This window comes from Acipenser ruthenus, unplaced genomic scaffold (assembly GCF_902713425.1).
Source record: "Acipenser ruthenus unplaced genomic scaffold, fAciRut3.2 maternal haplotype, whole genome shotgun sequence".
NCBI lineage: Eukaryota > Metazoa > Chordata > Actinopteri > Acipenseriformes > Acipenseridae > Acipenser > Acipenser ruthenus.
This window is the reverse complement of record NW_026708291.1, coordinates 19,641-40,134: the sequence shown is the minus strand read 5'-3', so window position 1 is coordinate 40,134 and position 20,494 is coordinate 19,641. Positions and strand designations below refer to the sequence as shown.

Below are 20,494 nucleotides of genomic sequence, written 5' to 3'. Positions count from 1 at the left end.
GTTCAGTCACATCACATTCTTACAGCAAGCTGTTCTATGAAGCAGTTTTAACAGTACTGTCCTCTGTTATAAAGAGCCTCCTTTCACTGCAGTTCAGTCACATCACATTCTTACAGCAAGCTGTTCTATGCTCAACACCCAAACAGGAACACACTGCGATTTTACATAGCAGGTTTTTCTTTATTTTTATTTTTTTTTTAAACATAAAATGCATAGTTTTATATAAATATATACACACAGGAGAAATTCTAATTGTTATTAGCAACAAAAAAAAAAGCAATTACAACTCGATATCTAAAAAAAATAACGCACGATGAATTCGAAGCCCTTGAGTAAATGCGCTCTCTCTACATGTTGGTCACGGGTGTATTTATCTTGCTCATGAGGAATTTGGAGTAAACAGCATTGAGAATCTAGAAGTGACTCTTCCTGGCTATTCCTCCTCTGCCTCCTCGCCCTAGCCCTCTCCCTGCTCCTGCTGCCCCACCCCACCCTCTCTCTATCTCCCCCTTGTCCTCCCCCCTCCTCACCTAACCCGCTCTCTCTATCTCCCCCTTGTCCTCCTAACCTTCTCTCTCTATCTCCCCCTTGTCCTCCTAACCTTCTCTCTCTATCTCCCCCTTGTCCTCCTAACCTTCTCTATCTATCTCCCCCTTGTCCTCCTAACCCGCTCTCTCTATCTCCCCCTTGTCCTCCCCCTCATCACCTAACCCGCTCTCTCTATCTCCCCCTTGTCCTCCTAACCTTCTCTCTCTATCTCCCCCTTGTCCTCCTAACCCGCTCTCTCTATCTCCCCCTTGTCCTCCTAACCCGCTCTCTCTATCTCCCCCTTGTCCTCCTAACCTTCTCTCTCTATCTCCCCCTTGTCCTCCTAACCCGCTCTCTCTATCTCCCCCTTGTCCTCCCCTCCCTGCTCCTCCCCCTCCTCAGTACCGTGGTGCGCGGTGGTGTAGCTGTCCGTCATCATCAGCGTGTGTTCCACCACGTCCACCACCTGGAACTCCGCCCCTTCCTCCCCCTGCGTCGACACCACTTCCTCCACCACGATGGTGCCGGGCTGGATCACCACGCTGATGATGTCACGGGGGGGCGGACCCTCCCCCTCCCCGGGCTGCGATGGCGTGGGGGCTGTCTTCTCCTCCTCCACCACTAGGTTGCGCAGTCTGCGCTGGCGGGGGTTGTAATTCTCCACGCGGTTGTGAATCAGCATGTGCCTCCTCAGGTGCGCCTGACAGAGAGAGACAGAGAGACAGTAAGCCCCGTTGCATCGCACTTTGATCCACTCCCTGGTTTTTTGCTGGCAGTTCAATGCGACACACTTGGCGCTTGTTACCTACACACACACTGGGGCTAATCAAGCTCGTATTAAAACCAGGCATGGGTGAAACTGCGGTGCAACACAAAGTCTTATTCTCATCCCTGATCTGAATGATCTGGACAGCGCTGGATCTAAATACAGCACAGAACAGTTTCAGAGTGATAACCCCCACCCCCGCCCCTGCCCCCGCCCCCGCCCCGCCCCGCCCCGCCCCGCATACCTGTCTGGTGAATTTGTACCCGCACTCCGTGCACTCGAACTTGCGCATCCCCTTGTGCCGTCTCACGTGAACCCGCAGCTGCTCGATCGCTGGAGACAAGAACAGAGCGTCACTGGAGACCGGTCACTAACGCAGGGCAGCGCAGAGCTCAGTGGAGGCCGGTCACTAACGCAGGGCAGCACAGAGCTCAGTGGAGACCGGTCACTAACGCAGGGCAGCACAGAGCTCAGTGGAGGCCGGTCACTAACGCAGGGCAGCACAGAGCTCAGTGGAGACCGGTCACTAACGCAGGGCAGCACAGAGCTCAGTGGAGACCGGTCACTAACGCAGGGCAGCGCAGAGCTCAGTGGAGACCGGTCACTAACGCAGGGCAGCACAGAGCTCAGTGGAGACCGGTCACTAACGCAGGGCAGCGCAGAGCTCAGTGGAGACCGGTCACTAACGCAGGGCAGCACAGAGCTCAGTGGAGACCGGTCACTAACGCAGGGCAGCACAGAGCTCAGTGGAGACCGGTCACTAACGCAGGGCAGCGCAGAGCTCAGTGGAGGCCGGTCACTAACGCAGGGCAGCGCAGAGCTCAGTGGAGACCGGTCACTAACGCAGGGCAGCACAGAGCTCACTGGAGACCGGTCACTAACGCAGGGCAGCGCAGAGCTCAGTGGAGGCCGGTCACTAACGCAGGGCAGCACAGAGCTCAGTGGAGACCGGTCACTAACGCAGGGCAGCGCAGAGCTCAGTGGAGGCCGGTCACTAACGCAGGGCAGCGCAGAGCTCAGTGGAGACCGGTCACTAACGCAGGGCAGCGCAGAGCTCAGTGGAGACCGGTCACTAACGCAGGGCAGCGCAGAGCTCAGTGGAGACCGGTCACTAACGCAGGGCAGCACAGAGCTCAGTGGAGACCGGTCACTAACGCAGGGCAGCACAGAGCTCACTGGAGACCGGTCACTAACGCAGGGCAGCGCAGAGCTCAGTGGAGGCCGGTCACTAACGCAGGGCAGCACAGAGCTCAGTGGAGACCGGTCACTAACGCAGGGCAGCGCAGAGCTCAGTGGAGACCGGTCACTAACGCAGGGCAGCACAGAGCTCAGTGGAGACCGGTCACTAACGCAGGGCAGCACAGAGCTCAGTGGAGACCGGTCACTAACGCAGGGCAGCACAGAGCTCAGTGGAGGCCGGTCACTAACGCAGGGCAGCACAGAGCTCAGTGGAGACCGGTCACTAACGCAGGGCAGCGCAGAGCTCAGTGGAGACCGGTCACTAACGCAGGGCAGCGCAGAGCTCAGTGGAGACCGGTCACTAACGCAGGGCAGCACAGAGCTCAGTGGAGACCGGTCACTAACGCAGGGCAGCACAGAGCTCAGTGGAGACCGGTCACTAACGCAGGGCAGCACAGAGCTCAGTGGAGACCGGTCACTAACGCAGGACAGCGCAGAGCTCAGTGGAGGCCGGTCACTAACGCAGGGCAGCGCAGAGCTCAGTGGAGACCGGTCACTAACGCAGGGCAGCGCAGAGCTCAGTGGAGGCCGGTCACTAACGCAGGGCAGTGCAGAGCTCAGTGGAGACCGGTCACTAACGCAGGGCAGCACAGAGCTCAGTGGAGACCGGTCACTAACGCAGGGCAGCACAGAGCTCAGTGGAGGCCGGTCACTAACGCAGGGCAGCACAGAGCTCAGTGGAGACCGGTCACTAATGCAGGGCAGCACAGAGCTCAGTGGAGACCGGTCACTAACGCAGGGCAGCGCAGAGCTCAGTGGAGACCGGTCACTAACGCAGGGCAGCACAGAGCTCAGTGGAGACCGGTCACTAACGCAGGGCAGCGCAGAGCTCAGTGGAGACCGGTCACTAACGCAGGGCAGCGCAGAGCTCAGTGGAGACCGGTCACTAACGCAGGGCAGCGCAGAGCTCAGTGGAGACCGGTCACTAACGCAGGGCAGCGCAGAGCTCAGTGGAGACCGGTCACTAACGCAGGGCAGCGCAGAGCTCAGTGGAGACCGGTCACTAACGCAGGGCAGCGCAGAGCTCAGTGGAGACCGGTCACTAACGCAGGGCAGCGCAGAGCTCAGTGGAGGCCGGTCACTAACGCAGGGCAGCGCAGAGCTCAGTGGAGGCCGGTCACTAACGCAGGGCAGCACAGAGCTCAGTGGAGGCCGGTCACTAACGCAGGGCAGCACAGAGCTCAGTGGAGACCGGTCACTAACGCAGGGCAGCACAGAGCTCAGTGGAGGCCGGTCACTAACGCAGGGCAGCGCAGAGCTCAGTGGAGGCCGGTCACTAACGCAGGGCAGCGCAGAGCTCAGTGGAGACCGGTCACTAACGCAGGGCAGCGCAGAGCTCAGTGGAGGCCGGTCACTAACGCAGGGCAGCGCAGAGCTCAGTGGAGACCGGTCACTAACGCAGGGCAGCGCAGAGCTCAGTGGAGGCCGGTCACTAACGCAGGGCAGCGCAGAGCTCAGTGGAGACCGGTCACTAACGCAGGGCAGCGCAGAGCTCAGTGGAGACCGGTCACTAACGCAGGGCAGCGCAGAGCTCAGTGGAGGCCGGTCACTAACGCAGGGCAGCACAGAGCTCAGTGGAGGCTGGTCACTAACGCAGGGCAGCACAGAGCTCAGTGGAGGCCGGTCACTAACGCAGGGCAGCACAGAGCTCACTGGAGACCGGTCACTAACGCAGGGCAGCGCAGAGCACAGTGGAGGCTGGTCACTAACGCAGGGCAGCACAGAGCTCAGTGGAGACCGGTCACTAACGCAGGGCAGCACAGAGCTCAGTGGAGGCCGGTCACTAACGCAGGGCAGCGCAGAGCTCAGTGGAGACCGGTCACTAACGCAGGGCAGCGCAGAGCTCAGTGGAGACCGGTCACTAACGCAGGGCAGCGCAGAGCTCAGTGGAGACCGGTCACTAACGCAGGGCAGCACAGAGCTCAGCAGTGAGCCGGGTTGGTGCAGGGGTTTAGGGTCTTGCTTTACCTTTGAAGGTCTTGCTGCAGATCTGGCAGTAGTGCGGCCGGCCCTCTTGGTGTTTGCTGGCGATGTGTCTCAGCAGGGGCCCCTTCTCCGTGAAACGCTGCTCACAGAACTCACAGTGGAAGGGCCTCTCTCCTGTGTGTGTGCGCTGGTGCTTGTCCAGGCTCGCTGAAACACACGTGTGTGGCAGTGTTACCTGTGCCCAGGTGTGTGTGTGTGTGTGTGGCAGTGTTACCTGTGCCCAGGTGTGTGTGTGTGTGTGGCAGTGTTACCTGTGCCCAGGTGTGTGTGCCCAGGTGTGTGTGGCAGTGTTACCTGTGCCCAGGTGTGTGTGTGTGTGTGTGTGTGTGGCAGTGTTACCTGTGCCCAGGTGTGTGTGTGTGTGTGTGTGTGTGGCAGTGTTACCTGTGCCCAGGTGTGTGTGTGTGTGTGTGTGTGTGTGGCAGTGTTACCTGTGCCCAGGTGTGTGTGTGTGTGTGTGTGTGTGTGGCAGTGTTACCTGTGCCCAGGTGTGTGTGTGTGGCAGTGTTACCTGTGCCCAGGTGTGTGTGTGTGTGTGTGTGTGTGGCAGTGTTACCTGTGCCCAGGTGTGTGTGTGTGGCAGTGTTACCTGTGCCCAGGTGTGTGTCTGTGTGTGTGTGTGTGGCAGTGTTACCTGTGCCCAGGTGTGTGTGTGTGTGTGTGTGTGTGTGGCAGTGTTACCTGTGCCCAGGTGTGTGTCTGTGTGTGTGTGTGTGTGTGGCAGTGTTACCTGTGCCCAGGTGTGTGTCTGTGTGTGTGTGTGTGGCAGTGTTACCTGTGCCCAGGTGTGTGTGTGTGGCAGTGTTACCTGTGCCAAGGTGTATATGTGTGTGTGTGGCAGTGTTACCTGTGCCCAGGTGCGGGCGCGGCTCGTTACCTTGCGTGCGGAAGGTCTTGCCACACAGGTGGCACTGGAAGGGCTTCTCTCCGGTGTGCGTGCGCAGGTGCATGTTCAGGTTGGCTTTCTGCGTGAAGGCGTGGCTGCAGAACTCACACACAAAGGGGCGCTCGTTCCTAACACACAACAAACAGGTAAGTGTGGGGCATTGCTTACACAAAGAGCTTTACCAGACCTCTCTGTGCTTTACAATGCTTCCCTATGCTTTACCATCCCTCAGTGCTTTACAATGCTTCCCTATGCTTTACCAGACCTCTCTGTGCTTTACAATGCTTCCCTATGCTTTACCATCCCTCAGTGCTTTACAATGCTTCCCTATGCTTTACCATCCCTCTCAGTGCTATACAATGCCTCTCTGTGCTTTACAATGCTTCCCTATGCTTTACCAGACCTCTCTGTGCTTTACAATGCTTCCCTATGCTTTACCAGACCTCTCTGTGCTTTACAATGCTTCCCTATGCTTTACCAGACCTCTCTGTGCTTTACAATGCTTCCCTATGCTTTACCAGACCTCTCTGTGCTTTACAATGCTTCCCTATGCTTTACCAGACCTCTCTGTGCTTTACAATGCTTCCCTATGCTTTACCAGACCTCTCTGTGCTTTACAATGCTTCCTTATGCTTTACCAGACCTCTCTGTGCTTTACAATGCTTCCCTATGCTTTACCAGACCTCTCTGTGCTTTACAATGCTTCCCTATGCTTTACCAGACCTCTCTGTGCTTTACAATGCTTCCCTATGCTTTACCAGACCTCTCTGTGCTTTACAATGCTTCCCTATGCTTTACCAGACCTCTCTGTGCTTTACAATGCTTCCCTATGCTTTACCAGACCTCTCTGTGCTTTACAATGCTTCCCTATGCTTTACCAGACCTCTCTGTGCATTACAATGCTTCCCTATGCTTTACCAGACCTCTCTGTGCTTTACAATGCTTCCCTATGCTTTACCACACCTCTCTGTGCTTTACAATGCTTCCCTATGCTTTACCAGACCTCTCTGTGCTTTACAATGCTTCCCTATGCTTCCCCATGCCTCTCTGTGCCTCCCTGCCCCATGCTGTTTCCAGCCCGGCATGGCTCAGTGCAGTGAGTGTCCACACTCACCTGTGGATCGCCTTGATGTGCATCTGCAGTCCGTTGCGGCTGGAGGCTCGATGGCCGCACTCCTCGCACACGAACAGCTTCTCCCCGCGGTGCTTCGAGGCCTCGTGCAGACGCAGCTCCGTGCGAGACAGGAAGCACTTGGGACACAACGAGCACTGCGCACAGAGCGACACAACGAGGTCACTATCCACGCTGAACCATGAGAACTCCACTCAGCACTGCAGAGCTGTATAGAGGTCTATAGGAAACAGAACTCAGCACTGCAGAGCTGTTTAGAGGTCTATAGGAAACAGAACTCCACTCAACACTGCAGACCACTAAACTGACCTCACACACCAATACGTATGGATTTATTAAACTTATACAAGTCTAAAAGCCCAGCTACAGAAGGACGGATTTTTCGGGGGTGCAGGTAAGGGTAGTAAGAGTTTAGACCCAACTCACAGCGTGGGGTTTGGGGGCTCCGTGAATCTTGATCAGGTGACTCTTCAGATCCTTCTTCTGCATGAACTGCTCTGTGCACGAGGTACACTGCAACACACACACACACATACACAACGTGAGCGCCTCCTGTAGGCAGCTGTGTACACTACATACAGCAGCTCAAATACAGCAAGAACCGCTGTGCCCTGCTCTGGAGAGGAAGCATGCTTCTGCTGGTCACTTAACTGTTGTGTGTTAGCTACAGGACTGAGGCAGTTACTACTGCAGGGGTGCACTGAAGCAGGCTTGAAACAGAGCAGCCCGGCGAGGCGCTTTGATGAATACCTTGTATGGCATCTCCCCCGTGTGAGAGACCGTGTGCAGCCGCAGCTCCAACCGTCGACTGAAGATCAGAGAGCAGAGAGGGCAGGAGAACACCTGGGAACAGGAGAGGGGCTGTGAGAGACCAGGAGAGAGACACTGAGACAGAGAGACCAGGGGAGACCAGGAGAGAGAGACCAGGAGAGAGAGAGAGAGACCAGGGGAGAGACCAGGAGAGAGACCAGAAGAGAGACAGAGAGAGAGAGAGAGAGATAGACCAGGGCAGACCAGGACAGAGAGACCAGGAGAGAGACTGAGAAACCAGGAGAGAGACACTGAGAGAGAGAGAGACCAGGAGAGAGAGAGAGACTGAGAAAGAGAGACTGTGAAGAGACTGTGTGTGAATTGTTTTCTGCTCAGCACAGTGCTGCAGTGAGGGTCAGAGCTGGCAGAATCAAGCCTGGTCAGTCCTGTGGTGTGGTTAGGGTGAGGGTCAGAGCTGGTCAGTCCTGTGGTGTGGTTAGGGTGCGGGTCAGAGCTGGTCAGTCCTGTGGTGTGGTCAGGGTGCGGGTCAGAGCTGGTCAGTCCTGTGGTGTGGTTAGGGTGCGGGTCAGAGCTGGTCAGTCCTGTGGTGTGGTTAGGGTGCGGGTCAGAGCTGGTCAGTCCTGTGGTGTGGTTAGAGTGCGGGTCAGAGCTGGTCAGTCCTGTGGTGTGGTCAGGGTGCGGGTCAGAGCTGGTCAGTCCTATGGTGTGGTTAGAGTGCGGGTCAGAGCTGGTCAGTCCTGTGGTGTGGTTAGAGTGCGGGTCAGAGCTGGTCAGTCCTGTGGTGTGGTTAGGGTGCGGGTCAGAGCTGGTCAGTCCTGTGGTGTGGTTAGAGTGCGGGTCAGAGCTGGTCAGTCCTGTGGTGTGGTTAGAGTGCGGGTCAGAGCTGGTCAGTCCTGTGGTGTGGTTAGAGTGCGGGTCAGAGCTGGTCAGTCCTGTGGTGTGGTTAGAGTGCGGGTCAGAGCTGGTCAGTCCTGTGGTGTGGTTAGAGTGCGGGTCAGAGCTGGTCAGTCCTGTGGTGTGGTTAGAGTGCGGGTCAGAGCTGGTCAGTCCTGTGGTGTGGTTAGGGTGCGGGTCAGAGCTGGTCAGTCCTGTGGTGTGGTTAGAGTGCGGGTCAGAGCTGGTCAGTCCTGTGGTGTGGTTAGAGTGCGGGTCGGGGGTCACTCACCACCTGGGCTCGGTTGGTGCAGTTCCTGGCCTGGTGCTCCACGAGGTTCTCTTTCCTGTAGTAGCTCTTCCCACACTTCACGCAGGCGAAGGGCTTCTCTCCTGTGTGTCGCCTGAGGGGAGGAGAGAGCAGCACAGCGATCAGAGCGGCTCCGCTGTGCAGGAGCGTACAGCACAGCGATCAGAGCGGCTCCGCTGTGCAGGAGCGTACAGCACAGCGGTCAGAGCGGCTCCGCTGTGCAGGAGCGTACAGCACAGCTCGCTTCAATACAAGACCCAGGCGTACCGGTTGTGCACTTTGAGGTAGTACTTGCTGAGGAAGGTTTTGTGGCAGGTGGGACACTGGACAGGGTGTCTCTTGCTGTCCTTGCCCGTCCCCGCTGCGTCTCCGTTCTCCTCGCTGACGCTGGCCTGTGTCCTGCCCCTCGGCCTGGCTCGCACTGGACCTGTGGTGGAGGAGGAGTGGGGGGGGGCAGCGGTTTTGGGGAGGTACTCCTCGTCAGTGTCCTCTCGTGCCCCTGCCTCCTCTCCCTCCTCTCCCTCCTTCTCCTCTGGGTCCTGTAGCTCCTGCAAGAAGGAACGACAGTGAGTCCCCCAGCCCGTTCCATCTCGTTACGAACGGGAACACAAACAGACCAGTTCTGTCACTATGGCTCCAATGCAGCGCTGTGAAGGGGCCGCGCTGTAATTAGCTTGGGTCCTTAATAAGCTCTTATAGGTGTTCTTAGGGTCTTATTGTAAAGTTCAGAGGTCGGCAGCGCTAGACTGAAAAACGGATCAAGAGCCTCTATAAAAAAATCAAACACACGCTGACCGCAGAACGCGATGCGGACTAATTAACAAAAAACAAAGAACTAAACGCAAGCTGAGAAATGTGTCTCACCTCTTCGTCAGCTCCGCTGGGCCCTCCCTCCTTCATCCTAGGGGGGGCTGCCCTCTGCACCCTTCGAGTCCTGGGGGGGGCGTTGTTACTGGGGGGGCTGTCCCTCAGGTGGGGGGGGCCCTTAACCCTGCGCCCCGATCTTGTGGTGGTGGTGGTGGTGGTGAGGGCTCCCCTCCGAACTCCTGTGGGTTTGCTCCTCGCCTCCCCAGCCCCACTTCCCTCCTCTCCAGTCACTGCAGGTTTTCCCCCCCCCTTGTCCCCCTCCCCTGGTTCCAGGGGGTCCGACGGGGGGGTCTCCGTGCCCCGTCTAAATTCCTGGCACAAGCTGAGCGCCTCTGGGACCCCGAGCCCCACGGCTGCAGTCTGGACCTGCTCCAGGTTTTGGGGGGTCAGGGGTAGCACCCCCGTGTACATGAAGTCCAGCAGCAACGCCAGGCCCTGGGCGGAGCAGGGCTGGGGGAGGCGGGGCTCCGCGGAGGAGGGGACCGGGCCCTCGCCGCTGAACAGCTGGCTGCAGCAGGCCAGCACACAGCGGTGAGCCCTGAACAGCGTGCCCTCCTCAGAGCTCAGGGAGGCGTCGCAGAAGCTGCCCAGCGCCCTCTGCTGGTTCAGAGCAGAAAGGACAGCCAGGCTGTGCAGGCTCCGGGTATCTATCATCTTCCACAGGAGGAGGAGGAGGCACTGGAAAGATAAACCAGTGAGAGGCTACATCAAGCAACGACACCAGACTGGCTGTCACGACACACTGCTGTCACGACATGATATGGCTCAACAGGTAACTAGTTCAGGTGCGTTACAATAAAACTCCAGTAAAACCAGCAACAGATCAGACTGCTATGCATTGAGAGCGTTACTTCCATCCTTGCTACAGGCGAGCAGGACAGCACCGCTTCACATGCACGCATTTCAGAACAGCAAACTGCATGCACAAGAGGAAGAGCAGCTTTTTTTTTTTTTTAGAATAAGCTAATCGTGAAAAAAACAACGTCCCCCCCCCCCCCCCCCCCTTCCCTCCCCCCGGGCCTCGACGTTTACTACAAACTGTGTGTTTTTTACAGACGGTCCCTAAAGCTGCCCTTCCTCGCCAGTGCAACCCGAGGGCGCAGCGCGGTTTACCTTGCTTTAGGGGTCGCGGGGTCCTCTCGATTTAAACCCCGGGGTTTGGACCCCTTGCTTTGGAGACAGACTCCTGCGGGAAAAACACAAACGCAGATCAGTTACTGTTTTTGCAGCGAGAAAGCAGCCATGTTGAGCAGAGTCCGGATGTGACGCTGCGTTTTGAATACGGACCCCGAGTAAACACGCAACCAGACTGATTATAAGCGCCTCACACTTATAATATAACAGCATCACACGAATAAATAAACAGTAAGCGTATTGGTGATCATTTTGTCAAGGTGGCCCGTGTCTGCTGATTCAGAGTAGAATGAAAATTAAAACAAAATTAAAAAAAAACTCCGGGTAAAAAGCTTACTGGCCACCGCTTTGTGTACACAAATATTTCCTTATAGAAGATTCCGGGAAGACCGTAAATTTCAACTGAAAGGTTTCTTTCCCGTCAAGGTTTCCTCCTGAAATCTCACTCTCCTTTCTGTTTTATAGGTTTCTTTGTGAATGATGTTTGCGCGGTTGCAGTCTCGCTGCTCGGTTCGTCGCTGGTCGTCCAGCGCGTTGCGCGGATGCAGCACATGGGGCGCCGCGGTGATAATTTCGCGTCTCTTGCAGAATAAAATCCTCCGACGTGTGTTTGATAAAAAACAATGTACTGATCGAGCAATACCCAGGTGGGGAGAACCCGCTTCTATTAATGAATGTGTGGGGTGGGTGAAAACAGAGGCAAAAAATAAAAAAAACAGCACATTGACTTGGTCGGCGGTGTGGCTGTTTGCATGAAAACAAATGATACAAAACGGGACGGTGCGCGTTTAAAATTTAAATAATCTTGAATAGAAACGTCTGTTTAGTGTTTGTTTGCATGTGTATGTATTCGTATTGCATTTATTTTTGGTTAATCAGGTACAGTATTTTATTTTTGCATGTGTTTTTTTTAATAAGCAGTATTTTAATTGTCGGTCTTGCTGCCGCACTCTCCGTGTTCAGTCACGTCTCATATTAACCGGTTCGGGTGCATTGATAAACAAACTCAAATAATCACTGCGGTGTTTATGACGGCTGGGCTCGTAACACAGACTGGTCGGTATGGCGCGATCGTATTGCCTGCGTGCTTGGAAACGGCTCAGTGAACGTGGGTGGCGTGCGCGGTGCCGTTGCAAAGATCAGGGTTCAAATCCGCAGCAGAACGTGAGTCGTGTTTCCAGTGCACAGCCAGCCCGGGTCTGAGCACCATTCTCAACCCATGCAGCGCCAATGAGGGCGGACTGCCTTGCTGGCGCGTTTTTAATTGGCATCTACGTGTGTAGATGTTATCTTGAGCTGTATTATTGTGATAACTAACTCGAATTGAGTTTTTATTTTTTGCAGAAGTTCCTAAATACAGCTTGTGTTGTGATTTTTTTTTTCTCTAAATAATAATTTGTAGCTAATGGGTTAAAGCGCTGTTAGACGGTTATATAATCTAGAATTGCATGGCACGTTTTTATTATAAACATTTTTTAACACTTCTGTATCTTTTGCAGGATTTGGTCTGAATAATAAAACGGCTGATAATAATTTAACCCAAGAAGAAAGAATGAAAGTGCCGCACTCCACCAGAGCCCAAGTGAGGCGATTGAAAAAGAAACGGAAGCAGCAGCAATACCGCCACCTAGTGTCGAAACCAGAGCCCTGCATCCTGAGCCCGGACTCTGCGCTGGCCAGGCAGTACCACCAAGCCACCAGCAGGGGGCAGCCAACGCCCAAGAGACTGAAACACAGGCAGCCCAGAGGAGTTCAGGAGGCTCCCCCCATCTCAAGCAGCCTCTCTCCTCCTGGGAGGAAGAAGTGGAGTTGCCCCCAGGAGAGAAGCCCGGCTGGGACTGGGAGGAAGGAAACCCCCCACGCTCACAGCAATGGTTCGGCTGGGAGAGTGCAGCAGCACCAGCAGGGGGCGCCGCTGGTCCCCGGTCTCCAGGACTATGAGATGCAGATGGAGGACACTGATTACTGGCGCTCGTTCGCGGAGTCAGCGATGCAGAACGGGGACCACACGGAGCTCAGCGGGGAGGACACGCCCCCAAACAACAGCCAATCACAAGCCGACGAGGAGGAGAGGGAGGACACCTCCTACCTGGCAGCAGTGGATGATGGGAAGGGGAGGACGGTGGTCGTCATGGCGCCCGGACAGGTCGGTATCAGGGTTAACGTGCATGCAGATGGAAATAAGACTCCCATTGCAGAGCGGTTTGATCTGTTCCTGGTTTTACTGTGAGTTTAATAAGACACACGGTGGGGCTGATCAAGCTGGTAGTAAAACCTGGAATGGGTGGCACTGCTGTGCAGTAGGAGTCTCATTCCCATCCCTGGGCCGGGCAGTTCGATCTCCTGTGGGCTCCAGTTTGGCTGTACTGTGTCTGTCATAGTTTGGATCTGAATGTGTGAAGTGCAGCTTGATCCAATAGTCAAATCAAATCAGGTTTTATTTAGAGATTGAAAAATTAAAACCAGTTTGGTACAATGTAAGAAATCAAAAACACAGAAAATAAATAAATAAATGGGTGCCAGCGATAAAGATTTAGACAGTGACGCTCCCCTCCTTCCCCCTCTCCCCCCTCCTCTCTCAGACCCTCACGTTCAGAGGGAAGTCTCAGCTGACCTGTCTGTACGGCCGTGTCCGTGTGTTCGGCTTCACGGTGGAGGAAGGTCAGCCCTCGTACCCGCTGCTCTCCCCCGCGACGCACTGCCCCCTCGCCATCCAGGCGCTGCCGCACTCCACGGGGGGCAAGACCAGGAAAGAGCGCCGCCTGGAGGCCAAGGCCATCGTCAAGAGCTACCTGCGCGCTGGAGGTAACGCCCCCTGCATTTACAAACCGCTGTGTAACTCGGTGCAGTTTCAGGCTGTGATACTCATCGTGAGCCCTGTGTGTGTGTGTGTGTGTGTCTCCCCAGCGCGCCGCTCTGATCTCATGAAGCACGTCTCCTCTGAAACCTCAGTGCTGCTGCTGGAGCTGCTGGACACCCAGGCAACACGCTTCATCTGCAGCCTGCCTGCTCACCGGGACCTGTTCACACTGAGCGTGGTGAGAGAGCGCGCACACACACGCACGCACACGCACACGTCCTGTTCACACTGAGCGTGGTGAGAGAGCGCACACGCACACGCACGCACACACACATGCCCTGTTCACTCTGAGTGTGGTGAGAGAGCGCACACACACACACACACACACGCACACACTCTCTCTTTCACTCACACTGTCAGACCCCAGCGATGTTCAGCAGTGAGATCCATGCCTGGTTTCGCTGTCAGTTGAAGGAGACACACCTCAGCTTGCTGTCTGTACACACGCTGGCGCTGATTGGCTTGCATGTTTAGCCCAGCTCTGCGTGTGATTGGCTTGCATGTTTAACCCAGTGCTCTGTGATTGGTTGCAGAAGGAGCTCGGGTTCCGCCAGCCCGCCCCCGATTGCCCTCTCTCCGCGGCGGGTGTCGTGTCTCTGCCCGGCAGCAGCGGCCTGGTGATGTCAGAGCGCTACAGCTCCGCCCTCAGCGAGCTGGCCCATGCCTGCCGGGGTAGGTGTGACCGTGTGGAAGCGAGCCGTGTAAAAGCTGTGACGCTGTGCTCAGAGTGTCTCAGTGAGTGTGGACACTGACCTGGCAGCTAAAGCTCTCTCTGTGTGTCCCCCTGTCTGTGCAGAGGAGGAGGACGGCTGTCCCGTGATCCTGGTGTGCGGGGGAAAGGGGGTGGGCAAGTCATCATTCAATAGACACCTGATCAACACACTGCTGAACCAGTACGTACCCCCGAGAGAGAGAGAGAGAGAGAGAGAGAGTGTGTGTCTCGGTGTGTGTGTGTCTCGGTGTGTGTGTCTCAGTCTCTGCTCACCTCCGCGTCTCTCTGCAGTGTCTCCTGTGTAGATTACCTGGAGTGCGATCTGGGCCAGACAGAGTTCACTCCCCCTGGCTGCCTGTCCCTGCTGTCCCTCACAGACCCGCTGCTGGGTACGTACGCCTGTCCCTCTGCCTGTCCCTCTGGGTCACAGAGCCTGTGCTGGGCACTTGTGTTTACCTGCTCCCTCTCTCTCAGGCCCCCCCTTCACTCACCAGCGCCCCCCTGGTCGGATGGTGTATTTTGGGGAGCCCTCGTGTGAGCAGGACCTCGATCGCTACCTGGAGTCTGTGAAGTACCTGTGGAGCTTCTACCAGAGAGAGAGCCCAGTGATCATCAACACCATGGGCTGGGTGCGAGGCGAGTGTCTGTGTGGGAGACTCTCTGTCTGTCTGTCTGTCTGGGAGTCTGTCTGTGTTGTTATTATTATTATTATTATTATTATTATTATTATTATTATTATTATTATTTATTTCTTAGCAGACGCCCTTATCCAGGGCGACTTACAATTGTTACAAGATAGCTCTATTCAGTGTAACTACACTCACCTGGAACCTGACTTGAAGCAGGATCACTTCCCTGTCTGCCTCAGACTCTGGTTACCTGTAGACTGATTGTCTGGGAGTCTGTCTGTCTCTCTGTGTGATTTGTCTCTCTCTCTCTCTCTCTCTCTCTCTCTCAGGGTTTGGGCTGCTCCTCCTGGTTGATCTCATTCGTCTGCTCTGTGTCACTCACGTGGTCCAGCTGACCCACGATGACCCCGCCATTGCGCCCATGCCCTCCCTCAGCCCCGCCTACCTGCGCCAAGCCCCGGGCTGGCACACCAAGGCCAGGGGTCAGAGGTCGGAGGAGGAGCCCGGCTGCTTCGCCACCCCGAGGGGCCACACGCTGCTGGAGTTCACAGGGGCCGGAGCTGCGAGAAATGTGTGAGTGTGTGTGTGTCTCTCTCTCTCTCTCTCTCTCTCTCTCTCTCTCTCTCTCTCTCTCTCTCTCTCTCTCTCTCTCTCTCTCTCTCTCTCTCTCTCTCTCTCTCTCTCTCTCTCTCTCTCTCTCTCTCTCTCTCTCTTCTAACCCCATGTCTCTCTGCTCAGGAGGTATCGTAGTAACGTGCTGCGTGATCTGGCCCTGCTGGGATACTTCAGTGAGCTCCAGAGTGCTGAGCCTGAGCTGGGGCCGGCCCTCCCCCTGCACAGCTTCACCCCCTACCAGGTAACCCGACACGCCTCAGCTTCTTCCCTGATCGAGCTCCTAGTCAAACCTGGGTTGGGTGACACTGCTCCCCATTAGCACCCCTGGGTGAATGAAGCTGCTCTGTCTGTGTGTCTGTCCTCAGGTCCCCATGCGCTCCGTGGCCCTGCGCGTGGTGCACTGCGACGTGGCACCGTCTCACGTGATGTACGCGGTGAACGCCAGCCTGGTGGGTCTGTGCAGCCTGGCCGAGGGGGTGGTGGGGGCGAGCGGAGAGGGGGGACCCGTGCTCCTCACTCACACCCCTGTCTGCGACTGTCTCGGATTCGGTGAGTCTGTGAGTCTGCCTCTGTGTGTGTGTGTGTCTGCCTGTCTGTGTGTGTCTGTCTGCCTGTGTGTGTGTGTGTGTGTGTGTGTCTGCCTGTCTGTCTGTCTCTGTCTGTGTGTCTGTCCAGCTCTCGGACTGCCTTGACTTTTCGAGTCTGTCTATATCTGTCTGATTTCAGCTGCGTTCGCTGTGAGGCTGTCAAAGCTGATGCAGGTTTTCTTAATGAAAGTCTGTGTTCATTTTGGATAAACAGTAAATGGTGGTTTGGCGGCGGTGGTGTCGCGTCTCTCTCTGTCCCCAGGGGTGCTGCGTGGGGTGGATGTTGCACGTGGGCTGTATTTCATCGTGACCCCTCTGAGTGTGGAGCGGCTGCGGCAGGTGAACTGCTTGCTGGTGGGGAGTGTGGCCCTGCCCCAGGACCTCTTCAGGAGCCAGGTGAGGGGCCCGTGAGACAGGCAGTCCAGTGGAGCTCCGATCACTGACGTGGAGCAGCTCGAGTCTTACTGGTGTCACACACGCACACACACACCACACACCCACGCACACACACACACCACACACCCACGCACACACACACACACACACACACACCACGCACCCACACACCCACGCACACACATATATATAATGTGTATGAATGATGTGTGTGAAAGGGTCACATGAATACAAAAATCATTTATTTTTGGATGTTTCGAGAAAGAAATCTTGAGTCCTGTAGAAATCTTGAGTCCTGTAGAAATCTTGAGTCCTGTAGAAATCTTGAGTCCTGTAGAAATCTTGAGTCCTGTAGAAATCTTGAGTCCTGTAGAAATCTTGAGCCCTGTAGAAATCTTGAGCCCTGTAGAAATCTTCAGCCCTGTAGAAATCTTCAGTCCTGTAGAAATCTTCAGTCCTGTTGAAATCTTCAGCCCTGTAGAAATCTTCAGCCCTGTAGAAATCTTCAGTCCTGTAGAAATCTTCAGTCCTGTTGAAATCTTCAGTCCTGTTGAAATCTTCAGTCCTGTAGAAATCTTCAGTCCTGTAGAAATCTTCAGCCCTGTAGAAATCTTCAACCCTGTAGAAATCTTCAACCCTGTAGAAATCTTCAGCCCTGTAGAAATCTTCAGCCCTGTAGAAATCTTCAGCCCTGTAGAAATCTTCAGTCCTGTAGAAATCTTCAGTCCTGTTGAAATCTTCAGCCCTGTAGAAATCTTCAGCCCTGTAGAAATCTTCAGTCCTATAGAAATCTTCAGTCCTGTAGAAATCTTCAGTCCTGTAGAAATCTTCAGCCCTGTAGAAATCTTCAACCCTGTAGAAATCTTCAGCCCTGTAGAAATCTTCAACCCTGTAGAAATCTTCAGCCCTGTAGAAATCTTCAGCCCTGTAGAAATCTTCAGCCCTGTAGAAATCTTGAGTCCTGTAGAAATCTTGAGTCCTGTAGAAATCTTGAGTCCTGTAGAAATCTTGAGTCCTGTAGAAATCTTCAGCCCTGTAGAAATCTTCAGCCCTGTAGAAATCTTCAGCCCTGTTGAAATCTTCAGCCCTGTAGAAATCTTCAGTCCTGTTATTTTGTTTGGCTGCTGTTCTATTTAAAACTCCATTTTCATGCGCATTGAAGAGTAACACTTCACATGTTTCACGCACACATTCACAGTGATTTTGTTTCAGTTTCTTTGAGTGTTTCTGGACTCTAGTGTTTGAAGTTCTGGGTGTGATTCAGTCCAGACTCTTCCCATCATTCATTCACTCCCAATATTCCAGGCTGGGATCGAGGGAGAGCGCCCCTACGTCACGTCGGAGTACCGCTTTGAAGTCTTCGGAGCCGGGAAGCTGAAGATAAGGAAGAGCCTGAAGAGGAGGGAGCACCTGGGGAAGAACTGAGCCGGACCAGAACCAGAAGCAGAGTCCTGACCCTTTTTAAAATCCATTGCCCATTCCCTTTCATCAATTCCAGCACATCAGTGATCACAATTGCAGTCAGCAGCGTTCTGTCAACATGAGCTCCTCGCTGTGGCGGCTCGTTCCTGCGATACACGGGAGTCGCTGCTTGTCAGTCGCTTTTAAAATTGTCTTTAAATGGAACTGGAGTTTGACCCTGGCCCTGTCTGAAGCCACAGCCGCCTTCTTCAGTACATTCAGAGCTCTGCTCAAGGAAGGCTGAAGGCCAGCACAGCAACGTGAGCCAGCGAGGGGAGGCAGGGGGTGTTAGGAGTGGATTCAGAGAGGACTGAACGCACAGGGGGGGTTCGAGAGTGGGGGGGGTGTATCCATCAGTTTAATATTGATCCCATCTCATGAGGATGAGCAACAAAATTAAACTTCATCCTAGCGTGTCTCTTCCTGTTTCCAAAAACGCTGGGCCTGAAATGTGTGTGAGCGATTGTTTGTTTGTTAATAAATATGGAACATTTCAAGAAAGCGTTCTTATTGAGAAGTTTTATTTTAGTATTTCTGAATTCAGCACCCTCGCTTGTGCGGTAGTTACGAGTGATTGACGTCATGAGACTTCAACGCTGTAGTTTGCTGAACGCGTCACAGAGTGGGGGTGCATGATTAAACTGACCGTGTTTTCTGTCTCTGTGTTGCTGGGTGCCAGTAACCCTGCACGCAATGCGCATTGCAATGCTGCGCTTCCACCTGCGGGGGCTGCAGTTCCCACTTTTGTCCACCTGAGGGCGGGCGAGCCATTGTATAAATGCGTGTGTGTGCGTCATCCCTATTCGACCGCTTTCCACAAGCAGCCTGACTCACTGGCGCCCTCGGCAGCACGACGCTAGAACCGCAACTGATCTCGTTTCAATGTTCACGGTGTGTTTGTCCTTGTTTTTATTTTAATAGGGACGACGCCCGGGAAATTGAGTCATTATTAAAGACTCGTGTGTTTGTTTGAGTATTCATCTGTATAACCAGGACAGGCTCGCGCCGACAGGAATAAAAACACAAAGCGCGTTTTATCACATCATTCTTCCGCACACTAGCACGGACTAAGTCCAGGGTGACTGGACAGTGCGCGCCGCAGGTCCGTGTCCACTTTATCATCGCCCTGTACATCTGGGCTTGTGGTTTGTGTGCGGCACAGATTAGAGCATATATTCAGGTGGCTGCATTTTAATGCTGCTGTATTTCAGATACAATTTTCAACCATGCAGCTGAAGGAGGACTTGCAATGGCCCGATGTCATTTATTTTATCAGTTATATATAGATAGATATAGATAGATAGATTCAGGCACTGCGTGTAGAATTGCACGGTACCACGTGACGTTTCCTCTCTGTATGGATATATTTTGTAATGCACGTGTGTTTTGTTTTTCAAAGTTAGGGTCCGGGCAACTTTATCCAACTTTATAGAATTGACACAAACCGTTTTCAAATTTCTACTAAAAAAAAAAAAAAAAAAATTCGTGAGCGAAGGGGGTTATAAATAAATACATCGGTAAGCAAACTGCAATCCTGAAATGATAATCTGCTCCACGCTATCGCCCACTCGAGGACGCGTAACTGGGTGCACTGAGCGTAAGATCATGCAGCAGTCTCTTGACACAGGGGTTGTACCGACAGACTGGAGAATAGCAAACGTAATACCGATCCACAAAAAGGGAGACAAAACCGAACCAGGTAACTACAGACCAATAAGCCTGACTTCTATTATATGTAAACTTATGGAAACTATAATAAGATCCAAAATGGAAAATTACCTATATGGTAACAATATCCTGGGAGACAGCCAGCATGTTTTTAGGAAAGGGAGATCGTGTCTAACTAACCTGCTTGACTTTTTTGAGGATGCAACATTGAAAATGAATAACTGCAAAGCATACAACATGGTTTATTAGATTTCCAGAAAGCTTTTGACAAAGTCCCGCATAAAAGATTAATTCTCAAACTGAACGCAGTAGGGATTCAAGGAAATGCATGCACATGGATTAGGGAGTGGTTAACATGTAGAAAACAGAAAGTACTGATTAGAGGAGAAACCTCAAAATGGAGCGAGTTAACCAGTGGAGTACCACAGGGATCAGTATTAGGTCCTCTGCTATTCCTAATCTACATTAATGATTTAGATTCTGGTATAGTAAGCAAACTCGTTAAATTTGCAGACGACACAAAAATAGGAGTGGCAAACACTGTTGCAGCAGCAAAGGTCATTCAAAATGATCTAGACAGCATTCAGAACTGGGCAGACACATGGCAAATGACATTTAATAGAGAAAAGTGTAAAGTATTGCATGCAGGCAATAAAAATGTGCATTATAAATATCATATGGGAGATAGTGAAATTGAAGAAGGGAACTATGAAAAAGACCTAGGAGTTTATGTTGACTCAGAAATGTCTTCATCTAGACAATGTGGGGGAGCTATAAAAAAGGCCAGCAAGATGCTCGGATATATTGTGAGAAGTGTTGAATTTAAATCAAGGGAAGTAATGTTAAAACTTTACAATGCATTAGTAAGACCTCACCTAGAATATTGTGTTCAGTTCTGGTCACCTCGTTACAAAAAGGATATTGCTGCTCTAGAAAGAGTACAAAGAAGAGCAACCAGTCTTGAACAAAGACTACGCGGTGATCTGATTCAAGCATTCAAAATCCTAAAAGGTATAGACAATGTCAACCCAGGGGACTTCTTTGACCTGAAAAAAGAAACAAGGACCAAGGGTC

The 20,494-nt window shown here is 53.5% G+C and overlaps 2 protein-coding genes across 7 annotated transcripts; one reads left to right on the top strand and one right to left on the bottom strand.

Moving 5' to 3' along the window:
• Positions 1-549: 549 nt before the first annotated feature.
• Positions 550-10,596, bottom strand: LOC117963729 (telomere zinc finger-associated protein-like). Of its 2 annotated transcripts, XM_059020642.1 has the most exons (11): positions 10,472-10,596; positions 9,356-10,036; positions 8,759-9,039; positions 8,474-8,585; positions 7,288-7,380; positions 6,964-7,050; positions 6,520-6,674; positions 5,397-5,533; positions 4,502-4,666; positions 1,539-1,627; positions 550-1,228 (listed from the first exon to the last, which is right to left on the bottom strand). In XM_059020642.1, the coding sequence occupies exons 2-11, from the start codon at positions 10,010-10,012 to the stop codon at positions 872-874; spliced, it is 2,133 nt and encodes a 710-aa protein (XP_058876625.1). In that variant the 5' UTR covers positions 10,013-10,036; positions 10,472-10,596; the 3' UTR covers positions 550-871. The 2 variants fall into 2 exon arrangements, with proteins under 2 accessions (XP_058876625.1, XP_058876626.1); XM_059020643.1 differs by lacking the exon at positions 7,288-7,380.
• LOC117962586 (polynucleotide 5'-hydroxyl-kinase NOL9-like) lies at positions 10,104-18,680 on the top strand. 5 transcript variants are annotated; one of them, XM_059020638.1, is made up of 13 exons: positions 10,104-10,143; positions 11,992-12,638; positions 13,075-13,297; positions 13,400-13,530; positions 13,886-14,024; positions 14,149-14,245; positions 14,356-14,453; positions 14,539-14,700; positions 15,023-15,266; positions 15,432-15,549; positions 15,674-15,857; positions 16,158-16,291; positions 17,597-18,680. In XM_059020638.1, the coding sequence occupies exons 1-13, from the start codon at positions 10,119-10,121 to the stop codon at positions 17,714-17,716; spliced, it is 2,322 nt and encodes a 773-aa protein (XP_058876621.1). In that variant the 5' UTR covers positions 10,104-10,118; the 3' UTR covers positions 17,717-18,680. The 5 variants fall into 5 exon arrangements, with proteins under 5 accessions (XP_058876621.1, XP_058876623.1, XP_058876622.1 ...); XM_059020640.1 differs by lacking the exon at positions 10,104-10,143 and adding an exon at positions 10,615-10,723; XM_059020639.1 differs by lacking the exon at positions 10,104-10,143 and adding an exon at positions 10,933-11,139.
• Positions 18,681-20,494: the final 1,814 nt, after the last annotated feature.

Bases quoted from the DNA above. Each gene is read 5' to 3' on its own strand.
- LOC117963729 (XM_059020642.1), bottom strand. From the start codon at position 10,012: ATGATAGATACCCGGAGCCTGCACAGCCTGGCTGTCCTTTCTGCTCTG. The intron at 9,040-9,355 runs GTGAGACACATT...TCCTTCTTGCAG, and splicing joins CCAGCGGAGCTGACGAAGAG to GAGCTACAGGACCCAGAGGA. The intron at 5,534-6,519 runs GTGAGTGTGGAC...GTTGTGTGTTAG, and splicing joins CACATCAAGGCGATCCACAG to GAACGAGCGCCCCTTTGTGT.
- LOC117962586 (XM_059020637.1), top strand. From the start codon at position 11,245: ATGAAAACAAATGATACAAAACGGGACG. The intron at 13,298-13,399 runs GTAACGCCCCCT...GTGTCTCCCCAG, and splicing joins GAGCTACCTGCGCGCTGGAG to CGCGCCGCTCTGATCTCATG. The intron at 14,701-15,022 runs GCGAGTGTCTGT...TCTCTCTCTCAG, and splicing joins CACCATGGGCTGGGTGCGAG to GGTTTGGGCTGCTCCTCCTG.